Below are 23,383 nucleotides of genomic sequence, written 5' to 3' on the forward strand. Positions count from 1 at the left end.
CTTATGTTAAAATGTGTTTTCATCTAATGAGAAGAGTGACTAGCCTTTTGAGAAAGCAAGTTCCTGCAAGTAAAAGCTCTTAAAGTAGGTACAAGAGCACACACCCAGCCTATTCACTGTCATCTGAGCATATCCAGAGTGCGCAGTCATGCCCTCACAGATAAAACCAGGGATCTGATAGTATTAACAAAAACCTGCTGACTTAACTTGTGCATTCAAGGTGAATACTTTTAGTGTTATCTCACAGGAACACTCAGTGGAGGCAGTGCTTCAGATTGAGCACCCACCCAGAAAATAAAATGCAATAGAGGAAGTCAGAGCAGCCACAACTGCTCTACATGTGCAACTCGCTGCTCTTACCCAGAGATGCTTTCAGTGAGCAGACTGACAATAGGACAGGAGAAGAGAGTAGGGGGTCAACTGGAAACCGCTTCAATGTGACAGGAACAGGAAGTGGTAAACAGAGCAAGATACCCGGTAAAACATGAGTCTTGTCTGTTCCTCTCTCTCGACACTGCCTGTGCATCACCTCACCCTTTACCATTTAATTTCATCAGGCTTTGGGATGTATTTAACTTAAATCTGGAGGGAGTAGCTTCAGCCTCATCCTGTCTGACACCTGTTTGACTGTTTGGAGGCGAAATGACACAAAACCATGCTGGGACTGCCAACGGTACCGCCACCAAGAAGGGAGAAGAACTTAAAATTGTGATAGTGGGAGATGGAGGCTGTGGGAAAACATCACTTCTGATGGTTTATGCTAAAGGTGACTTTCCAGAGGTAAGAAGAGCTCTCATGTCATATAATGGACCTCATTTCTTTATACTTGCATACTTTTATTAGTCCCAATTTGGTATATAAAAGTCAGCTACATTGTCTAAAATGATAGGATTCACTCAAAAATGTTAAAAATAAAAGAATACATAAATATACAATGTCTCATAAAATGGAAATCTTTCTCTTGTATGTCAAAACCAGAAATATGCGCCATCAGTGTTTGAAAAATATGTCACCACGATCTCTCTCGGGGGAAAAGAGATTAAGCTCAACCTGTACGACACAGCCGGTAAGACTGTCAAAAAAAAAAAAAAATCGCCTCTCTGTTAAACATGCTCGTTGAACTTTTTACTGTCAGTATTGAAACCTGCTGAGCTCAGTGTCCACTGATTGGAATACATTGTCTCAGATTTCCAGGGGGAACTTATGTTATATTTTCATATAATTTGAGATAGTAGAGTTCAGAAACACCCCCAGCATGTCTAGTTTTTATCCTGACAGAGGAAGTGGTAAAGGTCGATGTGTACGTCAGAGACTCATCAACATCATCTTTCAGGAACTGGTATCATACATTAATAGCTAGTAATAAGCTGTTATGGAATCAAGTTTAAAGGCAAAATTATGCAAGAGATGTCTTTCAACCTAATTCAAGAAAAATGCCTTTTTCCTCATAATTTATTGTTGTTCTCAACATATGCTTACATATTAACAGGTTTTCTTTAACACCTAAGTCACAGTATTTTTATTTTAGTCATTGATAAATGAAAGAAAAAAGTTTGCAAAGTTTGTGAATAAGAAGAGAAGTTTTTGTATGAAGCAGATGAGGGTGTCAAAAACTGTGCCCCTAAAGTCCCTCATAAATAGAGGTATTGATTGAGGCTTGACTCTAGACTGCTGTTTTTCTGTGAGGCATAAAACATGAAGTTCCTATGAAAAAGGAACTTTTTTTTTTTCCATTTATCAGGAAAACCCCTGACAGACTGTGCTGGCTGCTTATCTTTTTTTTTTATAATTGTGGCAGGGTGCCTTACATCAGCGTCAAGAAGCTGAAGCCAGGATGTGGTTTTATAAGTCTACCCTAACATGGAAGCATACATCATATCTTAATGCTCAGGCTGTTGCATCCAAAGCAGAGCTCTTTGTTTAGTCTAGTTGTTTGCAGACTTTTCCATCCACCAGCTAACATGTATCGCGTGTCTTTTTTTCCCTTAAGGACAGGAGGACTATGACCGACTACGACCGCTTTCATACCAAGATGCCCATCTGATTTTAGTCTGCTTTGATGTGACCAACCCTACCAGCTATGAGAATGTCTTGATAAAGGTAATCATTACTACAGCACATTAACAACATGCCAAGTGAGTGTGTCAGGTTTGCTGTTCAGATTCAGTTTGTAAATGATTGTTAGAGGCTGGTATGTTGGCTGCATTCTCTCAGCTATGATTAATGCATACAAGTGCATGTGGACATTGACCCCTGTGCATGCAGGTAGGACTCGATGTTGAGATTTACTCTTTTCTGAATGCTGTCAAAAGAGAGTAATCCTGAAGCACAAAGTCTGGTGTTAAAAAGAACCGACATACAATGCCTCAGATCCTTAAATTCGTATTTTCGTTACTCAGTGGCACCCAGAAGTGAAGCACTTCTGCCGTGACACCCCGGTCATCCTGATTGGCTGCAAGACTGACCTCAGGAAGGATAAAGAGTGTGCAAGGAAGCTCAAGGCCATGGATCAGGCTCCCATCACCTACACACAGGTGAGGCGGTGTGCAGACTTTTAGTGAAAAACAGGCCTTTTGCTTCAGGTTACAGGATGTTAGCTACAAAATGCAAGAGGAAGCAGAACCTATAACCACACATAAAAGCATAGTTCGGTCTTCTGAAGTGGGGTTGTTTGAGGTTCGTAGTCATGCACAGTGTATTACATGCACACTGTAAAATCTGACAAGTTGGTTTTACTTACAAAAATCCTTGAAAAATGTAAATTTAACTATTAGTTTTAATTTATGTTAACTTTATATGTATTTGTTAAGTTTACTTAGAATTTAGCTATTTTAACTTGATTTTGTGAAGTTGTTTAAAAATGACAGGTTAAATTAAATAAATCTTACTAAGTTTTAGCAACTTCAGTAAACCAAGTTTACTGTGCTATATATCTGTATATTAGTGGTTGCAAACTATTCAGTCATATATGTATTTTCTTAAACGTGTTTACAAATCAGAACTTGGAGATTTCCTGACTTGTTTCACAGAAGTTTCTAACACCTAAAAAGAACAAGGTAATTTCAATTGTCATTTTTAAGTTGCAACAACATCACACAATCAAGTTAACCCTTTGAAACCTGGGCAAACCTGCTTGATGTCTTTCAAAAACATGGGAAAAAAGGCCTTGAGCAACTTGAAAAGAAATGACCCAGAAATTAGAAAGAAAATACAAAAAACTTGAAAATTTGCAAACAAACACTGCTCAAAGAGCATTCACGCTACTTTTCACTTCTTGTGGCTGAGGCTACCATACAAAGTGTCACCTGCTGCTCAGTTTTTAAACACGTGTACAATTTTGGGTTTAGTATCTTGTCCATCTTCAGTATCTGGACATGTGGACTGGAAGAGCTAGGGATCTAACCACCAACTTTCCAATTGGTGGACAACAAGCTAAAACTCCTGAGCCACAGCCACCCCAAGCGTGCACTATTGAGAATAATTTCACCTCTTTATCTTGTTGCAGACCACTCGGTGTGACAGATAACTGAGGCCTTTAATGGCTATGCTCTTGTGCATAAGCCACCAGACACCACTGACAAAAACTTAAGTTTACCTTGCTGAACACGGGAGGTGATGGTAAATCGCTGCCTCAATCTTTTAGTGTGCTTGTGTTATTGTGTAACTTTGGTGAATCCAAACAACCCGATTTCAAACACCAAAGTCACGCAAAACAGTAACAAACTAACTTATAAAGGCAGCAGATGACCAGCAACTCCAGTGTTTGGTGATGTTAAGTTGCTGTTTTTCCCAGTGGAGTCTGGCTTTCAAGAGAGTGACATTATGGCTTCAGTTCCTTGTTGGAAATTGTTGTTTGAAAGTCAGATAAAGTGGTTAAAAATATTCTCAATGTATACCGAACCCGTTATAGATTTTTGAAGTGGGCCTTTTTTTGTTAGGTGAATACAATGTGTTTTGTTGTTGCCTCTTGTCCAAAGCAGTATGTTTCTTGGCTACCTTGTAGGTACTCCGGCCTTCCTCTCCAAACTGAGGGCGTGCCGACAGCAACCTACTGTATCTGATACATAGACTATGGACAAGTACCTAATACAATCCCACTTCAAAAAATCAGTGCAGTAACCAATGCTCCAAATGTACTTGTATCACCTTTTTATCTCAGTCTCACGGTCTAATTCTGGGTGTTCATTTTGGGCTGGTTTGGGCTGCAGGGTGAGGAGACCCGGGAACAGATGAACGCGGAGCTCTACCTCGAGTGTTCGGCAAAGTACCAGGAGAACGTGGACGACATTTTCAGGGAGGCCACCAAACGAACTTTGGCCTACCACAGAAAACAAAGGAACCACAGGAGGAAGAAGAAATGTGTCATTTTGTGAGGTCAAAATAAGACTTATAAAACCACTCATTAGCACTGAGATTTGTGGGACATTCAGAGAGCAAAGATGGTTGGTGTCCTGGACAAATGTGGAGACAGCTGTATGACCACTGAGAGAGGACTTATCAGTCCCAGTTACTGAACAGGCCTTTACTGTCACAAGAAATGTCTAATGACGTAACAGGAAGGACGATTTTGCAAGAAGCAGCACAGTTGTGTGCAGTTTAAAATGCCTTCTGTCAATGTGTTTTAACTTTTGTACAATATTTTTTAGTAATTTTTTACTGATAGAAGACTATGTGTCATATCTAAATCTGTGTTTTGTTGAATGTATATCTATTGTAGGAATTTAAACTGTTATTTTTTTGTAAACCCAGACTTTCCAAAAGGTTTTAGTGCTGCCAGTTTAAATGTCTGAATCTGCTGTGAAAGCTGCTGGTAGAAAACATATTCCCCAAACATAATAGTTGGTGAAATTCAATATATCATGGTACTGTAGCTTTAAAAGTCTTGAGTAACAGGGTTCTTCATTTCCAGTAAAACAAAACACTGACCTAGAATTTGTTTTGGGGCATTGTCAACTTCAAGCAGGGGGCTCTTGTCTTTACTAACAGCACCCACTAGTGTTGGAAAAAGTGAATGTTTGCAGTGGCTGCACAATTTAGGGATTTCCACTTTAGTCACACAGTAAACTGAAGGAACACTGGAATAAATAAATCTATTTTCTGCCCAATTGCACAATAAATGCAGAAATAGCATTCATTTTTAATGAGGTGTTTAATTATTAATATATATTTTTTTACAACAATGTACACAGATTGAGAAACTGTCAACTGTCTCGTTACTGATCATTCTCAGGCACCAGTTACAGTCACCAAATGAACAATGAAAACATTGTTTAACATCAGCTACATTGTAAAAATGAGGAAATCAAGTTGTTTTGTGCATTCTGGCAGCTCTCAAGTGTAACATTTTGGTCTGTAACCCGACATGCTTCGGTCTTCCCTCAATAAAAGTGATACATAGATATTGTGATTCTCTTTCGGCACGATTGCTTTCTGGGACATGACATAAAAAACGCTACCATCTTTGGATATTTCAAAATAAAAGGACTTTTTTTGCTGTGACAGGCTGGAGGGAGAATAAGGCATTAGAGACCGGACACAACTACTACAGCTGTTTGTCTGAACCCATGTGAACTTTTCTTGAAAAAATAAAAAGGCCCTACTTTCAAAGCATGAAACAGGATGTATATGACACTAAAGTTAGGGATGGGAATCGAAAACCAGTTTGAAATTTGAATCAGAAGCTTCTACACTTATTATTGCAATTACACGGATATGAATAACCCGTTTACAAGTTATGATCATATTCTGGATGTTGCATTTACATGACCCCAAAGAAATGAGGTTATTCACATTGCACGTATGCACCCCAGTTTCTTTCAGAGTTCTCCGGCAAGCATGTTTAGGTTTCTCATAAATGGAGTATGCTGTTTACATACTTAAACACATAAAAGGAATACTCCAAAGACCCAACCCAACAGGTTAATTCATGTCCATGTAAACGCACCGACTGCAAAAAAAGTGATGTCAAACTCAAGCCTCCATGCTGACAAAAACCTGCATCAAGCCTCTTTTCACAAGGAGAGATGTCAGCAGTGTCAATGCGAGATGAATTCTAAAATTATAATTTCAAATAAGGTTGGAATCACCAGCAACATGCTGAAACATTTTTGTCCACACAGAAAACTGATCGATAAAGAATCGTACCGACAAGTACAGTCTACAATGGCATTGGTGCGGCACCCTACAATGTAATGATTTACTGAAAATGTAATAAAGCCCAAAAATGTGATAACATTTGCACTTAACCTGATGACAAATGTAATAAAACCCAATTATGTACTATCTTAAACAATAATGTAATAAAATGTCCTCACTGATTTTTTAATAATATTTGTACCACTAATGTAACAAATATTGCAATAACACAAAAAAGTATGTTTTTGTCATCTTGTTAAGTATGCAAATATACAACATTGCTAATACAGTTAGTGTTATGTTAGCAATGATTTATTTGGAAAACGTAAACTCTAGCTTTGCGTAAAATTTGAAATTTAAAGGACACCATCCTGAACATGAAAACCCAATAAAATATTAACCTGGAAAAAAAATTACATTTAGATTGCAGGTAGTGCATTTTTATCAGTCAAAGATGCATTAAATCAAAATCCCTTTCAGTGGTATCTGAACCCACCCATACCCGTGCTGATTAGTCGCTGTGGAAAGGTTTGTCCATTAGACCAAAGTGGATCTTAAATCAGAAAATGACAAAAGCTGCAGAAGATGGCCAACGTTACACAAGCCGCAATACATATTCATTGAAAATTGAAATGGACATGGAAATGTTTTCTTTGCCTCGGCTGAAATGTTATAAATTCCCAATAATGTAATAAGATACGACACTGTCAGTTAAAAATGTTATAACGATATGAGTCAGAACATTTTATTACATAATTGGTCAAGTTATTACATTATTGGGTTTTATTACATTTTCAACCACGTAAAATACAAATCTCATTACATTTCCAGGTGTTATTACATTTTCGGGAAATGATTACATTATTGGGTGCTGTTATCAGTTATCAGTATTGTTATCAGTAAGATGTGATTCCCATCCCTGATTACAGTGAACAAGGGCAAAAGCTCGAGATCTGACTATAAATGAATACTAATTTGATTTAGTTAATCGGAATTAGAAAAACAATAATCCAGCTAATTTTTAATCATCATTATGTGTCTTAGTCATACAGTACTGTTACTAATAGCAGCATTTGACCATTATATATATTTATAACATCACATAACAAAATGAAACTACCAGCATGTTATCTGTTTCAGTACAGTGATAATAAATCTCTGTGCGCGGACTTCAAGTGTTAAACTGAATTTGAACTCTCTTTAATACTGCTAAAGCAAGATTTAGACCATTAGTAAAACAGGATACACCGATGAAAGTAAATGTGGTTGCATGTAAATGAGAACATAAACATGTGACTGCGAGGGACTTCACATGAAAACCTCCGTAAATCCTCACCGGGAACAACCGTTCCTGTAGAGACAGTACAAGTTTTTATGTCTGTGTTCATGTGACTTAGCCAGATAAACAAGTTTAGGCGTTAGATCGTTAAAAAAAAAACAGTTATGGCTTTTGTAATCACTGCCAATAGGGAAAAACAGGGTCGCATTCCCTTGTAGTCCTTACGGTTTGGAGAAACAAAAAGCAGAGCCGCCATTGACTCCGAAAAAAAGACACCAGAGGGTTTTTCTGAAACTGAAGGGCAGTCAAGTATCAGGTTTTTGTGTCAAGTTTTTGACCTACATTTGTCATTAAAAGTAAAAAATACTGGTTAGCAGTGAAATAGCAAAACAGGGAGTTTGGAACTACACATAAAAGGTTTTATAATTCAAGAACTGAAGCGCTGAAGTTGTCCAATTTTGTTCAAGCCAGAGAGAGTTCGACTGGAGCTACTTCACAGAAGTATGAAGTACGAGACAGACGTTTGGTCTTCAAAGGCAAACTATATTCTGTTCTGTCGACCGATGCTACCTGCCCTCTTTTAGTTGCATATGATTTGAACAAAAGGCTCTCTGACGGATTCATGCGCTGACACAAACACCCAAATAAAAACACATTCTTCCCACTCACTTTTTATGTACAGGATAAAGCGACAAACTGCTCATCTATCAGGTGAACACCGCTTTGTGTTGTGACCGACTGTGCAGCAACATCGACGACGAGTCACTGGAAAGCAGAAGCCTGTTGGCCAGATACTTTGGCTAGACGCTGCTGCTGCCATCAAAGCCTGAGAGAAACGGTGGTTTCAGATCCGTCTGCTCCCGGCCTGACCGCACTGTGGTCAGTCTAACAAGCGATTGTGCGTGTTGCTTCAAAATTACTGGCCGCTCGTAAGAATCTGAGGTGTTACCGTGTCAGTCATTTTTCTGCACCTTCTCCTGGTTTTTCTGAACTTTTTGGTGGACGACTTTTAAGGTGGTGAGAAAATTTCCAAGGAACAGGACGAGAAATGTCAGTGCCAGCATAAATACCTGAAGATAGAGAGGAAAAGAAGTTTAACTTTACAAGTCACAACATGCTTTGAAAAACTGTAACTAAATCTGGATTTCGAAATGTTGAAGGGTTTCGACATGTTAAAAGAAGACTTCACCCAACTCTATCCTCCTTTCTCTCAGGCTTGTGGAAGTTAGTGTGTGTGTGTGTGTGTGTGTGTGTGTGTGTGTGTGTGTGTGTGTGTGTGTGTGTGTGTGTGTGTGTGTGTGTGTGTGTGTGTGCATGAGTGTGTTTGCCTTTGTGTGCGCCTGTTGTAGTCCCTTTGTGAGGGCCAATTGTATTCTGTGTATGTATGTGTGCATTGTATGGTTTTCTGAACGGTTGTTTTATTTATGCTTTCTCTCTCATTGTTTTATGTTTTCTATGTTTTACTGTAAAACGCATTGAGTTTACCTGCGAATGAAATGCGTTTAACAAATAAAATTGCAGTGCCTGGACATGCAAAGTGACCATTTGTGCAACAATTAATTAATCATCATCTGTTACTTTGAAATTGTGTAGAAAAATGTTTTTCCTGCATGCCTCCATGTTAAACTAGAATCCAAAAAAGGCAAACATTCTTCATGAATCGAAGTACAGGGGGTCCGCAATTCACAACAGTAAAACTATATCAAAACATCTGTTTACAAACTCTCACACAAGCTCGTGTAGCATAATGCAAGTCACATTTTCCAGGTCTTTCCTCAGTACTTCCCAAACACAGGCATTTCCGCTAAAACATTATGATTTACAACACTCCCGCCTACGAGTGGCGCTCCCAGAGCAATGAAAACTTGAATTATACTACACAAGTTGTGTGAGAGTTTGTGAACAGATGTTTTGATATAGTTTTGCTGTTTTTAAAAGTGAACCCCCTTTACTGAAATTTATGAACAATGTTGCAGTTTTCAAATCAAAGCTAGCAGGTGAAGAGTAATTATTATTAAAAAAAAGTATTCCTTTACACCACTACACCAGACCTTATCACAGGTCATTTCGATAAAGAAATCGAGTTAAGCATGTGTTTTGCATGAGTCTAATGCAGACAAATTTCTCTGCACATATTTGACTCAATTTCAGTAGCTAACTTACTATCTCACCAACGTTCGCTAATACACTATAGCCTTAAACAGAGTCGTATGAGCATTATTTAGATGCAGCAAAAAGCAATTAGTTTAAAAAAGAGGCCCGTCAAACTTTTTCCTTGCGTCTTGACATTAAAGCAACGGATCTGCTGATGCAATCCTTACCTGCCACTCCTTACAGTCCTCATGCCTTCCCAAGCGAAACAGGGTCACTGAGTTGTACAGCTGCCAAAACTGTGAAAGAAGATGAGACATTATCTTTCATAATGTTGCTGTACGCTCTGGTTACACAAGCAAATGTCACTTCAATCCACATATTTGTCCTCAGTCAATGCAGTCTCTCAAAAAAATGCTGCATCTGTGTAATTGTGTGCTCTTAAAAATGATATACTGTATATTTGTTCACGCACTTACTGCAAATCAGACAAATGTTGCATTATTGATTGGCACACGTTTGCATACGTATATTTCCAGAATAGACATCTGATTATTAGATCAAGCCAAGTTCAAAATTCTTGTTTCATTTTGTTGACAAATTAAAGTCTGTCTTTCGAGTGAAAACGAGGAGAGAGAGAGAAGATGACATGCAGCAAAGGGCTGCAGGATGGAATCAAACCCACAGCCACAAGGACACAACCTTTGTACATGGGATGCCCACTCTATCAGGTTAACTACTGGACGCCCCAAGTCAAAGATTTTACAGAGGGAATTTTAAATATCTGTTTTCATCACTCCATAAATCAGAAAATACTGTCAACATCCTTATAAAAATAACATTTTTTCTAATTTTCTTTGGAATGATATATAAACAAAACCCTCTCCAAAAAAAACCCTCAGAATGTAGTGAGGGAATGAAGTTTGGTGTATAAAGTGGATATTTTTTGCATCAAAGAGTAAACAAGAAACTGGCTTTTAAAGATATTTCTTGTAAAATTCCACACATTTAGACAAAAAATACAACACTACAGCTGAACAGGGTGGAAAAAAATACTGATTATTATCACCGCAAAACTTCCCCAATTGGTAATTTACATTAAGACAATTGCAAAATTTCTGAAATGTTATGTTTAAATATGCAAATGATGCATTATCTAAGTAAATATGTGCTTTTTGTATACATTTCCAGAACATAAATGTGAACTAAAGTGAACACCTCAATGTGTATTTGCACATTTTCTTTCCACTAGTCTGAAGGAAGACTTGTTATAAAGGCAAAACAGCTCAAAATCTCAAAATTGACCATTGCATGGAAAAATGTTTTCATGCTGAAAATGTTTTTCACCTGTGCTGCCTCCTCTGAATATTTGGAATAAGGTGACAAAGCTGCAATTTGATATTAAACCAAAGTAGGTTATCTAAAAAGTTGGTTAAGTAAGGAGAGTTATGACTTGACTTACGTGGCCAAAAAAGAGGAATGGCAAAAGAAAAGTGAGGCCTCTCCACATCCAGGACTGAAATCCCTCTGCAGAGACACAAAACTGTAACAGTGACCTTGGGACAACATGACACAGAATTGTGTTACTGTACTAATCTCTGTCGTAGTAACCAGTTGTCAATTTGAGATGGCCTGAAAGACAAATTCACTGAGGAACTCAAATTACTCCGACATCTGCTTGGCAGCGCACTGATGTTAACAGCTGTCTCAGCCTCTCACCTTTACCCTATTTTTCCAGACATGGTGTTGCAGATGGCTCAAGAGTTCAAATGATTGAAATGGCTAGCACCAAAAATAGCTTACAACTTACCCACTGTGAGGTCCAGCTGATTCCTCTCTCCCAGAGCTCGCAGCCTGTATAAGCAGCCGCTCTGGTAATAATACTGGAGGAACTGAACAAAGCCTGCAGGACAAATGGGTTACAAAAATGACAGATCACAGCACAGCTAACACTATGAGGTGATGACAAGATTGATTTTCAGGACTAGTATCAGCTTATCAACTCATACAATGGACTGAAAAAACAAACAAAAAACAGCAGCCTGTAATGTGACGCTTTGTACTAAAATGAGGTCATTATGTCTTGAAAACAAAACTAAAAGAGCCTCTTTGTCTCAGTTAGGTGAGGTTTCTTTCTTTTTAAATGAACATCTGTCTGTTTAAACATTTGACTTTTCATGCTAAACCCCAACCGGAGATCCCCATCACACCATGAGTCGACGTGTGATGTACGGGGTTAGGGCTGTAACCACCAGTGTGTGAGAAATGACTTCACTTCTGTATTCTGGTGAGAAGAAATGTTCACAGAAGAACTGCTGTATAAACATCTCTCTTCAACAGAGGTACGATCCATGCTAAATTCAAACTGACCCATGGTTCATCTCCCAAATAAGACCTTCATTCATCTACATTCTTCTATCTAAATACAATTGAAATTGAGCCTTTTTAGTGTCAGAGATAACATAACATAAACACTGTATTTAATCACACTAGGATGTCCATAAACCGCATGTTTCTTTCATGGAAATAATGCAATTCACATCAACATTTCAGTTTTGCTGCCCCTTTAAACAAAATCAATAATGCCTCTGGTTAACAACCTAAACAACATTATCCTTTCCTAGGACAGCCCAAACAATACTGTTCACAATGTAGCAAACACACACATTTGGATCCAAGTCTAGTAAACACCTTAAATTCTTACTCTGATAGATGGAGAAAGCAAGAAACTGACTTCTGAACATCTGATACATGGGCCCCTCCGGCCTGTGAAAAGACATGAGGTTAAACAAAAACTGAACAAAGAACCTGCAGCCTTTCTTGTACATGTTTGTACAGACACGCATATATAATTGCTAAAACAATGTGACACTGTGAAATAAAAGAGGAAAAACTCACCAGGTGAGCATCACACCTGACAGGAAGGTCGATACATAATGGTGAGAGACCCACCAACCTTTGATCCTGAAAAGCACAGGAGGAGAATAGGGAGAGATTTACAGCTGTGTACACCAATGAGTCCAAATACGCATCTTATCATCATACAGAAATCACAGATCCTGTTTTGAAATGAAAAAAAGAAATAACTAGAACATGTGTTCTGACGATTTTACTTTAAAAAGGGTTCATTTACAAACGTTTTAATAATATAATACCTTATTTTAAGCAGTTTAAAACTTGTGGTCCTATATAGCAGGTATGGATGACAGATATGGAATGCTAAAGGTCACATTTTCAAGAGCTTGTTATACTTAGAAAATGCTAAAAGGAAATTATTATGACATTTAATTCATGAAGTAAACTATTCCTGTATACGAACACACACACCTTTTTCTTTGCATTTTGTTCTATGTATTTCACGTTTGTTTTTGTAGTATTTCTCTGTATAATGTCAGTTTAGGTTAGCTTTTTTACCTTCTCTCTTTTTTGTTAATGTTTGTTTTCAAGTTGAGGGGAGGTATGTTCGTATGAGCTTCCATGTGCCTCAAATCTCAGAGTGAAAGCTTTTGTTGACCTGCCACACAACAGCTTTCTGAAGTTTTCCCATTTTTCTTACGATGTTAAAAATGTATATCCCTCAAAAATGAGGTGCGGCCTTGGTAATGACAAAATACCGCTATATTCTATACATGTCACACTAGTGACGTTTTAATGGTCACATTAAATTAGTAATACAAGGAACGTATTTCATGTAATGTTAGATATATTTTGGGATTGGGAACGTATTTTAAACAATGGCCAAAATATTGTATATTAAAAACTTTAACAAATATTCTGTTAATTCCAAACCAATTCTAGGCCTGGAAGACAGTTTTTCTGATTTTATAACGTAACGAAACAAAGTTTTAACAAACTGCAGTGTCTCCAGACTGACAACTCACCTGGAGCCATTACTCATGAGGATGCTTTCCCTTATGGTCAAAGTGCAGTAGTACCACACCAGCAAAAAGTTGAAGATTTCATCAGTGACTCTAAACAAATTAGAGAAAATAAAATGGTGACACATTTTTTAGATTTTGGTACGCCAACGACAATAATGATTGAGGGGGAAAAAAGTTATCTCACCGACAGTTGAGAAAGAAGAGGCAGGTTATTGCTCCAAACATCAGGATTATTGTCATATAAAGCTTGAACTTCTCATACTCATCTTTATAGGCAAATCTATTGCAATAAACAAAGATAAAAAGATCATGAGGAGCTGGAAGAGTAAAAAAAAAAACAGTCTTTTCACACCATCCTCCAGGCTGAATATTCCACATACTTTGCCTGGTTGCTGAGAAGCGTTACGTTCACATTTCCCAGAACCAAACTCAGGTACAGCCTGAAAACACACAGAACAATAATGTGAAAAATAAAACTTAGTGTCTGTAATGTTGAGTGATTTGATGACATGAAAAAGCACTGACCCGTTTTTCTTTGGCAAATATGCTTCCATATCAAAGAACACGTTTTCTTTTTCTTTGATTTGTGATTTGATGTCCGTTATTAGTTTCAATTCTTTCTCGTCGCATGTTTGTGAACACCTGTTGAAAAAACACAAAATGATAATGAGTGGAAAAGTAAAAAAGAGGAGGTACATCTTAGCTCTACATGAACTATGACACTATATTGTGTGATATGTCTCAAAGGGATTAGAATAATTTAGTAGCTGAAGTTAAATTTAAATACATCTAAACTGGTATTATTTATAAAATTATGATACCAGTACAAATACCTGTATCCTTACAGTAATACTGATACCAAAAGAGTACTATACTTAATACCTTTTCTTTTTTACTTCATTCAACACCCGTCATGTGAATGGAAGCACCCAATTGCGTAAAATGCTACAGGCGTATAGTATAGCCATACTTTTGTATGTTTTGGCAGCATCTTGGCCCACTCAACTTCATCAAATACACATCTCTCCACCACAACACAGACTGCATGGGTTTTTATTGTGTTGAGTCAGTGATTGACTGGGAACAAAACCAGTCATTTTTTTCCTCGACCTAGGTACGAAAAGGACTGAATGCAGGAATCGTTTGACTGGAGAAGGTCCGATACTACTTAGTACTGGGGCTATTTTGGTCGATACCTTAGCCCTAAATATACCTTCACATGTTTCATTTTGTAAAGCATGTATATTTACTAAGGCAATAAAACTTGTATTTTCTAAACAGTGAGTTGAATTAGCAGACGAGCCATAAACAAATGATGACCAAGTACTGAATGACTGCGGTGAAAGCATACAACGTGTATTAGACACACAGAGTTCTCTGTTCTGATCTGAGAAAACTTACTTGGTCAAGCTGAGCCTTAAGTCTTTAAGACATTTTCTCTGTTTGCTGATGGCGCTGCTGCATGTTGCCTGAAGATTGGTGAGCTCCTCAAGTTTTTGTCTGTATATTTTGTGAGTTTCCTGGTGATCAAATAAACACAATGTCAGCATAGAGAATCTGTAAGGGCAGAAAAGTCTACTGGATCTCATTGACAGGCAATAAGACATACAAATGTGCCATCGTGCTGTAACAAATTCATCAAAACAAAATTAAAGAGCGTGGTGGATGGATGATTCCTAACAGAAATTTCCTACAGAAATTAACATACATTTAATTGGTCATATTCCACTGAAAACACATCTTTGAAAGAGCGAAAATGTATCTTAATCTCGCACAAATCTTTACCGAGCTTAAAAAATTATCACTGGTCACCACTGAAAAGCTTAAACAAAGTCGCTATTCAGCAGAGATGGAAATGCTTCACACTCTGTGAAATCTTGATTGACCCCTCTGTCACAACACAAGCAGCCTGTGACACTGTTTTATGTGGTGAAACACATATTTCAGTTTACATGCAAGAGTACAGCTTTCAGCAGCACTGTCCCAACTTTTCCCATCAGCAGCGGTTCATGAGACTGAGTGTATGGAGGTGAGGAGGATGCACAGTCAGCAGAGATAATCCTGTGGTCTGAGGTTAGAGACTCGTTCCCATCCCCCATAAATATGATGTGCACGTCCACGGCAGACCTTGACTTTACTTCTTACTATCTTCATATCCATATGTAGAATCTATAGGATCATGCAGTGCGAAACTGTCAAGAATCCACAATTAAAAAAGGTCAATCTTTGTTGAAAGACTTCTGAAAGCGAAGTTCAAGTGTTTTGTCATCGTAGGCCTCCTTGTAAATGTGTTTAAATGTACACAACGAATTCTACCTTAAACAGTACAAACTGAGTTTTATCAGGTTGCAAACCTGAAAAAAGTGACAATAAAAAAATACTAGATAAAAAAAAAAATTCTGGCTACAAAACTGAACACAATTGCAGTATGAGAAAGAGATACGGAAGTGTTAATGCACTCACTTGAGAAAAAAAAACCCTCTGATGAAGATTTTTTGTCAGAATTCTGAGAAGGTTATTATCTTAAAATTCTGAGAAAAATGTTCATGGAAAAAATAGTCTCAATTTTCTGAATTAGCAAGATCATTATTTCAGAATTGTTAAAAAAGCTTTCACAGGAAAAAAAAGTCTCAATTTTTTAGTAAACAAGATCATTGTCTCAGACTTTTGAGAAATGTTCAGTGGAGAAAAATATATGATAAAATTTCTAAATTAACAAGAATATTATCTCAAAATTGTGAGAAAAGATTTCAAAGAAAATATGCTTAATTTTCTTGGAAAAAAATCTTCTCATTTTTCTGCATTAATGAGATAATAATCTTGTATATTGAATTTATGGGATGATAATCTTGATAACTCAGAGAAACAAGAAAGACATTATTCACATGAAAACCTCTCTCACTATTCTGAGATAATAATTGTATTAATTGAAGATTATTTTCCATTAAATATTTTCTCACCATTCTGAAATAATCGTCTTGTTTATTCAGAAAAACAGAGCCATTTTTTGTCCCAATTGAATGCAATATGCTTCCATAAAATCCATAAAAATAAACCCACTTGTAACTGTGTTTCCATATATGCATATCTCATCCCACTTTTCTAACCAATAATGTTATCATGCACATGGCCAGTTAAAGGGGTGTGTTATTCTAATGGTTTACTACAGGTCAATCAAAGTGTGCACATGACCCTTACACAAACAGACTCCTAGCATTAGGACTTTGTGCAAACAAACAATTAGAAAGGAAGCAACTGACTATGAATGGGAGACTGTTTTTGTGCAGCTGGAATATTTGGCATTAGTTATTTACCAGTACATAGAAGCTTAATTTAAGAAAATCCTCCAAAAGCTGGCAGTCACCTTCATCATCTTTCCCCACGGAGCAGCTCCAGATTTCAATTTTTGATGGCATCTGACAAGTCTCACTTATCTGATACCATCATGAGGTCATGCCACAACACCACAGTATGTGTCATGACAGTATACCTCAAAGTGAACTCATATTATCGACTTCTTTGTTGTTTCAAGTTAGCTAGCTAGCGCTAGCGTGGTAACACAGTGATGAATGATGATGCATTCAATGACCACGACATGATTTACTCGGGTTAAGCAACAGTGTGGAGTTGCATTTACGATTTCTGAGTTACTTTGGTTGCAATAATTTAACATTAAACAACTACAATATTATGCTCTGTGGTTAGCTAAGTTAGTGTAGCTCATTAGCCGCCTAAACACTAGCAAGACAAGAAACCGGCTGCTAACGTTAGCAGCGCGGACGTTACAGTAAAGTCAGATGATAAACATCCAGTGAAACATATTCCCTTAACTGTTGCCACCAAGAGCACAGTTATTGGCTCAAAGCTACGTTTACGACTGAGGTGAGAATGAATGGCGAATAGGAAAGAGCCATACAAACTAACGTAGCCACTAGAGTATCTGCTGTCAGTACCATCCACGACACGCTACAGCCAGCAGTCCGCCGTACATGATGTACTCGGTTTAGTATTGTCTGTCACCTGTAATTGTTGATATTCCTCGTCAATTTCCTCCCACTCCGTCTGAAACTTCGGTTTGGACATTGTGGTACAGTGGCTGATGTACCGAGGAGGACGGCTTCACTGTCTTCCACCCCGGGTCTCTCCTCTCAGGCTGACTGTCCACTCAGAGGCTCTTTTAACGCGGCTGCTGTGCACTCGGCGGCTCACGCATGGATGTATTATACCGCAGTTGCACCGAGCATGCGCACTACAAGAAACACTGTGCGACCGGTTCGGCGGCGGTTGAGCCACTAAAATACATAAAAACAAAATAAACAAATACATTAATTAATAAAAACAACATAGGTATCAGTTGGTCCTGCCATGAACTATTGACACTATTTTTAAATTGTCTTTTAATTTATTGAACACTACACCAAATAGAGTGCACAGTTCTGTTGCTAGGATACAGTGAATGTTTGACTCTCATGTTTCTTGACCATGAAGTCTTAACTGTAGCTACATGAGTTTAAAAGCAGATTGATCGAGTCATCTACGTGGACACATCGGTAAGATACAAATACTTTACTTTTAATAAGTGTTTGACATGCTTAATTAAGTCACACTGTGTTGCGTAACTAACTTAGCTAACATTAACGTAAACAAACGCAAGTTAACTCGCTAGCTATTTAGCTAGCGTTAAATAACTTTGTAGCTAACGTGCTGTTTTAACCAAAATCAACTTTATCCGAAATGTGGATCCATATGCATGCATAAGTTTGTATGCTATTTTCTTGTGTTTGCATGCTTTTTTGGTTAGCAATGTCATAAATAAATAGACATGCTCTAATATGTCCACATGAATGATAGGCCGTGTGAAAATTTCTTTCTGAACTATTTAGTAAAACTTTTCTCATAACCTATGCAGTCCCATCCTTTCAGCCATATCAGGGACTGTTCCTTACTTATAAGAGGGGCAGAGTTATGTTTACTTTTGTATTATGATTATGAAAAATAGGCTAACCTTTACAACCTCCTGGGATTAACATGTTATTTATGTTGTGGGGTTCTCACCAGCAGCCATGCCATATGTTAAAGCATTGAAAAAAAGCCAGCCATCATCAACATTGTTGGACATTAAGTCACAGAAATGTGGACTGAGGTGTAAAGTTGTCTCGGCTAATGGAGATGAATATACAGGAGAGTGGCTGGACAATAAGAAGCATGGTGAGATACTTTTTAATGTAAGCTTCCACTGAACTACAAATAAATGGATGTTTATGAAGCATACCACACTATAACTGAAATGCTTACTTATATCTAATCTTACTTTTGCAGGGAAGGGAACTCAGGTTTGGAAGAAGTCTGGTGTCATTTATAATGGAGAGTGGAAATTTGGAAAACGTGATGGCTATGGTACCTACAGTGTGCTGCTCCCAGACACAAAGCAGTATGCAAGGAAGTACTGTGGTGAATGGAAAAATGGAAAGAAGCATGTCTGTATATGTTATATTGTTATACATTATCACTGTTATACATGTATGTACACTCTGCAATATATTTTGTAACATTTTCTGTCTCTTTAGGGTTATGGCACTTACCTCTACAACCCTGAAGTGTATGAGGGGGAGTGGAGTGAGGACCATCGGAGTGGCTGGGGAAGAATGTATTATGAGAGTGGTGACATCTATGAGGGAGAGTGGATGGAGGGAAAGAATCACGGACAGGGCATCATACGATTTGGTAAGAGCACTTTGCTTTACATAAATGTTTTAAAATCTAAGATAGAATATAGTTTAGGGCAAGCTGTTTGATTTTAAAGTTTGACTTCTTCCAACTTGTGTCCAAGCAAATGGAAATTGGTATGAAGGGACCTGGCGAGATGGCAAGAAGAACGGTAATGGGAAGTTCTACTATTCTGACAAAGGCAAGCTTTATGAAGGCTTTTGGGTGGATGGAGTAGCAAAATGTGGGACCCTGTCTGATTTTGGGAGGGATGAAGCACCCACACCGACAAAGTATCCAATTCCACAGGTACTACACTTCAATTGCTGATACTTTTGCAACGTTTTGTCACCACTTATGTGACACCATCAAATAATCATGGGCAAAAAAACACTTTTCCAGTGCATTACTCAGGCTTAAAACACGAACATGTCTTGTGTTTTCAAGCTCCATCTGGTGGATATGCAGTCTGTTTTAAAGGAAGCCCAGTCAGCCCACCTCGAGAGGATCAACAGCAAGTTTCCACTCCATGACACACTCACAGACAAAGAATAATGAAAGAAAACGCATGGCATGATGACCTTTAGCATGTTCCTTTTTGTCAAAAATTTTTACACCCAAATAGTTTATTCTTGTCTGGGGAGCAAACCAAAAACATCTATTGATATTTGATAGAAGTTGAATACAATAGTGATATAATTTAACATGTTAATCCAGTTTACGTCCAAAATAGATGATCAAACACTGCAACTGTCATGATAATAAAAGGTCTGCAGCTCACTCTCACGGTCATGGAAAAGGATCAGTTTAATAGCAGGTTCCTAAAACACAATCAGACTTGCATACATGGAGAAAAAGCCTAATGACATACCCAGTTACAGAAGTCACTGCATTAGACTGACCTGATACTGACTATCAAAGCTGGCCATGTGATACATTCAAAACTAGTTTGGGATGATCTGAGGGCATATGAGGGCATATCTGCACCTACAACCACATGTGACAAGATATCGCCTATCAACATCCAACTACCTTAAACGTATTTTATGCAGGATTTCCCATTACTGTTTGTAAGCACTCTCTGCACTCAAAGTAAAAGCCAACCCCAGATTCAGTCTCATGGCCTTTTAGCATTTCGTGTCACGATCTTCTGCGTTTTTTCAGTGCTGGGTCTCTTGGATGCCCGCTTTTTACAATCTAGCACCTGGTTGCTACCTTTTTATAAAGCCGTGACCTTGCTTGAGTGCTGTGGGGGAACACAACATAAACGTTCTGAACACAGAAAATAACACAGACAAATAACAAATAACATAAATGGACAGAGGGCAGAAAAATACACCGACACATACTTCTAGTGGGTCATAAGTGATGATTAAAAGTGATTTACTTGTGTATGAGTCTACACATTGTTTTCTAGGAAAATCCTGCATAGTATATCTTTCACTTTCACATCTGAACTTCTAACTCCTCCGGTACAGACTACTAACTAAGACTGATCTGTTTCTCTGAATTTTTGAGAACAAAACCACAGTGAAATTAAATCTGAATAAACACAAGCTTGATTGCACTCCATGGGTACTCCCAAGAGTGAACAATGAAAGCAACATGCTACTTCAGGATCTGTGAGAGAATTGGAGAGCTCAGACTTCACAAAATGAAGCACAGAGGGAAGTGTCTAATATAAACAAATAGTCCAAGGACTTTGGAATGTGAATGACAGTTCTTAAAATTCTCAAGTGTCAAGAGAATAAATTACAATTAACCATCAGACAGGACTAAATCAGTTGGTCATCCAGCATAAGCGTGATGACAGGTAACAACTACTCATGAACTTAAAATGTTGCATTTAAAAAATGTTCAAGTTATATATATATTTTTTTGAAATTCATAAACTTTAAATGCTGATTGATAAAAAAAAGTGTTTATTTTTACACCACAGCCTGAGCTACAGATGTCAGCAAATATATGGTACTAATAATACTGTAGATTTAGTAGCTGTTGAGTCAGTTTACACAAACAGCAAGCATTCCAAAAACAAATGGGCGGACATTAAAATAAATCACGTACACAGTGATTAAAGAGGAACAAGTTAATTACTTGTGGTTTACAAAACACAACAATATATATTAACAAATGCAGTGTTCACTGACAGGCACATAAATGCAGCAGGCAACAGACAGGATTCCAAGTTATTGTTAAGTTGTCTCTGCCATGAAGGGATACATTAAGCAGCTATCATCATTAAGACTTCAATTCGGTCTACGACTTTCCAATTCCAAATCACATGCATTACGGCAGATTTTTGAGTTCACAGTTGATCAAACGTGTTTCACTAAAAATACTCTTCACAAAAGTAAATTTCACAACAAAGAGGTGAGACATCTTCATTCCTGTAAAAAAAACAACTAGAAGCCAATACTGTGGCTTCTGGCTTGGTGATATCCCAAGCAGTCAGAGTACAAACATAGCTGTATCCATCATAATTCACTATGGGAAATGTGAGCTTGGAGACTGCAGGATAGACGACTCCCCTCTGTTGTCCAGCTCATTCTGTAGCCTGGTGAGATTAGAGAGCTCCTCCAGCTCCTGAAACTGTCTGTCAGTCTTGTGGCTGACCAAGGAGCGGTAGAAATGCACTGCAAACACTATGAAGACTAAACCAAAGGGGACCATAATAGACGTGGAGGTTATAGCTGCAGCCACACCAGCTGAAACTGTGTTATTACTGGATGATTTGGGCTTAACTGGCAAAAATTTAACCCAGCAGAGTAGAACCACCTCAGCTAAGAAGAGTAAAGTCCCAATGACTGTAGAAAAAGCCCATGCCAGTTCAATGTGTCGGTGCATTCGCTCGTGTGGAGACTCCTTCACAGAGTTGAGGTTGTGGACGTTGCTGACAGCCTCTATGTTGGGTAAAATGCAGGTGCTGACCATGAGAGCAAACAGGTGGACAGCCACCAGCACAGTGGTGCAGGCACTGAAGGCAATAAGGAGAGCAGGTGGGTAAGGATAGCTGTTATCCAGCTGCACTTCCACCATGGCAACCTGCAAAGAAGTAATAGGAAGAGAACAGGAAATAGGGTGAATACTGGGACACAAAATTAACCTTCAGCGTCATTTTTAATTATGATGCAAATGTCTTGGCCCTTCATATGACGCTATTCTAACAGCTTAAGAGATCTACTTTACTACACAGAAGAAAAAAGAAAAAAGCATCCAAGTGCTACTGGAAATCTGGGACACCTTTATTAGACAGATAAGCGACATTTGATTTGCAGTAAAAAAATAAATAAATAAAAAAAAAAGATTTATATGAGCATGATTTTTAAAAATTCTGATTCACAATTAATCGCTATAATAAAATATTTAAAAATTACAAACTATCCATTAGTTGTTTTTTAGTGTTTTATAAACTTAACATTATTAACCTCAAAACCATGTAGCATTTTACTTAAGACTGTGGAGCCGCTGGCACTCCAGTTTGTTTATTGGTGCTGTCTCTTGAATTTAACCTGTTTTGTATGAACTTTTATAATGTAGTGTTGTGTATCTTTTCTGTGTATTTTTTTAAATTATTGTGTATATTTTTAAATAGACTATTGTCTGTTATGCTATGGACATTTTTTCAGTAATAAATCCATTATTATTATAACCATCGCTGTTTATTGCAAAGCTGTTGAATATGGTGTCAGCCAGAGAAGTTTACTAATCATATACTAATGTATGATGAGATCAGTGGTGATTTTTAGTGGGCTAATGGAAGTTTATACATGTAATGATAAAAACTATTGAGCGTAACTGTCACACTTTACCCTCTGTCTCACTTCTTTTCTCCCTGCCTTTATACACAATCACTACTGTGTAATCGTGACTCGGAGTTCGTGGATGGTTAGAGGATAATGTTACCATTGCAAATCCAGAGAGCAGAGCTGATGTCCGGCTTGAAGCCTTCAGTTTCGCCCGGCTCAGGTACAGCTTCCTCCAGGACAGAGCTTGCAGTGAGTGCTCGTTCAGACTCATGTTGCTCCCGTTATCCAAGAACTGCGCGAGCACCGGGGACGTAGTTACCTCGTTACTCCTGCGGAACACGACAGAAACAAGCCCTCAACATGCCAACAGGGTACAAAACATGTACCCTCGCCAGCTGACGGAACTGCGGAAGCTGTTTTTTTCTTCAGCGTGTTATACTGTCTGCACCTTACATTACCCATAAGGCTGCGCGCTCGGAGGCGAACATCCGCCGCTGAATCAAGTGCCCGCTGCATTTCCTCTGTGCAATCATCAACACATC

At 38.0% G+C, this 23,383-nt stretch overlaps 4 protein-coding genes across 7 annotated transcripts; 2 read left to right on the plus strand and 2 right to left on the minus strand.

Annotated features, from left to right (window-relative positions):
- Positions 1-266: 266 nt before the first annotated feature.
- Positions 267-5,399, plus strand: rhof (ras homolog family member F). Of its 3 annotated transcripts, XM_042508748.2 has the most exons (6): positions 267-477; positions 558-780; positions 979-1,066; positions 1,991-2,100; positions 2,400-2,534; positions 4,209-5,399. In XM_042508748.2, exons 2-6 carry the CDS (start codon positions 643-645, stop codon positions 4,371-4,373), a joined length of 636 nt encoding a protein of 211 aa, XP_042364682.1. In that variant the 5' UTR covers positions 267-477; positions 558-642; the 3' UTR covers positions 4,374-5,399. The 3 variants fall into 3 exon arrangements, with proteins under 3 accessions (XP_042364682.1, XP_087927354.1, XP_042364683.2); XM_088071228.1 differs by having other exon boundaries at positions 269-780; XM_042508749.2 differs by lacking the exon at positions 267-477 and having other exon boundaries at positions 729-780; positions 1,996-2,100.
- tmem120b (transmembrane protein 120B) lies at positions 5,131-17,624 on the minus strand. Its single transcript, XM_042508746.2, has 12 exons — positions 17,407-17,624; positions 14,788-14,906; positions 13,912-14,028; positions 13,767-13,826; positions 13,571-13,666; positions 13,387-13,476; positions 12,404-12,469; positions 12,210-12,271; positions 11,316-11,408; positions 10,968-11,032; positions 9,736-9,804; positions 5,131-8,484 (listed from the first exon to the last, which is right to left on the minus strand). The coding sequence occupies exons 1-12, from the start codon at positions 17,467-17,469 to the stop codon at positions 8,368-8,370; spliced, it is 1,017 nt and encodes a 338-aa protein (XP_042364680.1). The 5' UTR covers positions 17,470-17,624; the 3' UTR covers positions 5,131-8,367.
- A 199-nt stretch (positions 17,625-17,823) lies between these two features.
- Positions 17,824-19,740, plus strand: morn3 (MORN repeat containing 3). Of its 2 annotated transcripts, none has more exons than XM_042508725.2 (6): positions 17,824-17,936; positions 18,448-18,594; positions 18,706-18,863; positions 18,954-19,110; positions 19,217-19,401; positions 19,540-19,740. In XM_042508725.2, the coding sequence occupies exons 2-6, from the start codon at positions 18,450-18,452 to the stop codon at positions 19,645-19,647; spliced, it is 753 nt and encodes a 250-aa protein (XP_042364659.1). In that variant the 5' UTR covers positions 17,824-17,936; positions 18,448-18,449; the 3' UTR covers positions 19,648-19,740. The 2 variants fall into 2 exon arrangements, with proteins under 2 accessions (XP_042364659.1, XP_087927442.1); XM_088071316.1 differs by having other exon boundaries at positions 17,839-17,936; positions 18,445-18,594.
- Positions 19,741-20,997: 1,257 nt separating this feature from the next.
- orai1b (ORAI calcium release-activated calcium modulator 1b) lies at positions 20,998-23,344 on the minus strand. The gene is made up of 2 exons (XM_042509397.2): positions 22,999-23,344; positions 20,998-22,137 (listed from the first exon to the last, which is right to left on the minus strand). Exons 1-2 carry the CDS (start codon positions 23,110-23,112, stop codon positions 21,580-21,582), a joined length of 672 nt encoding a protein of 223 aa, XP_042365331.1. The 5' UTR covers positions 23,113-23,344; the 3' UTR covers positions 20,998-21,579.
- Positions 23,345-23,383: the final 39 nt, after the last annotated feature.

This window comes from Plectropomus leopardus, chromosome 20 (assembly GCF_026936395.1).
Source record: "Plectropomus leopardus strain MGB_pleo_1.0 chromosome 20, ASM2693639v1, whole genome shotgun sequence".
NCBI classification, from domain to species: domain Eukaryota; kingdom Metazoa; phylum Chordata; class Actinopteri; order Perciformes; family Serranidae; genus Plectropomus; species Plectropomus leopardus.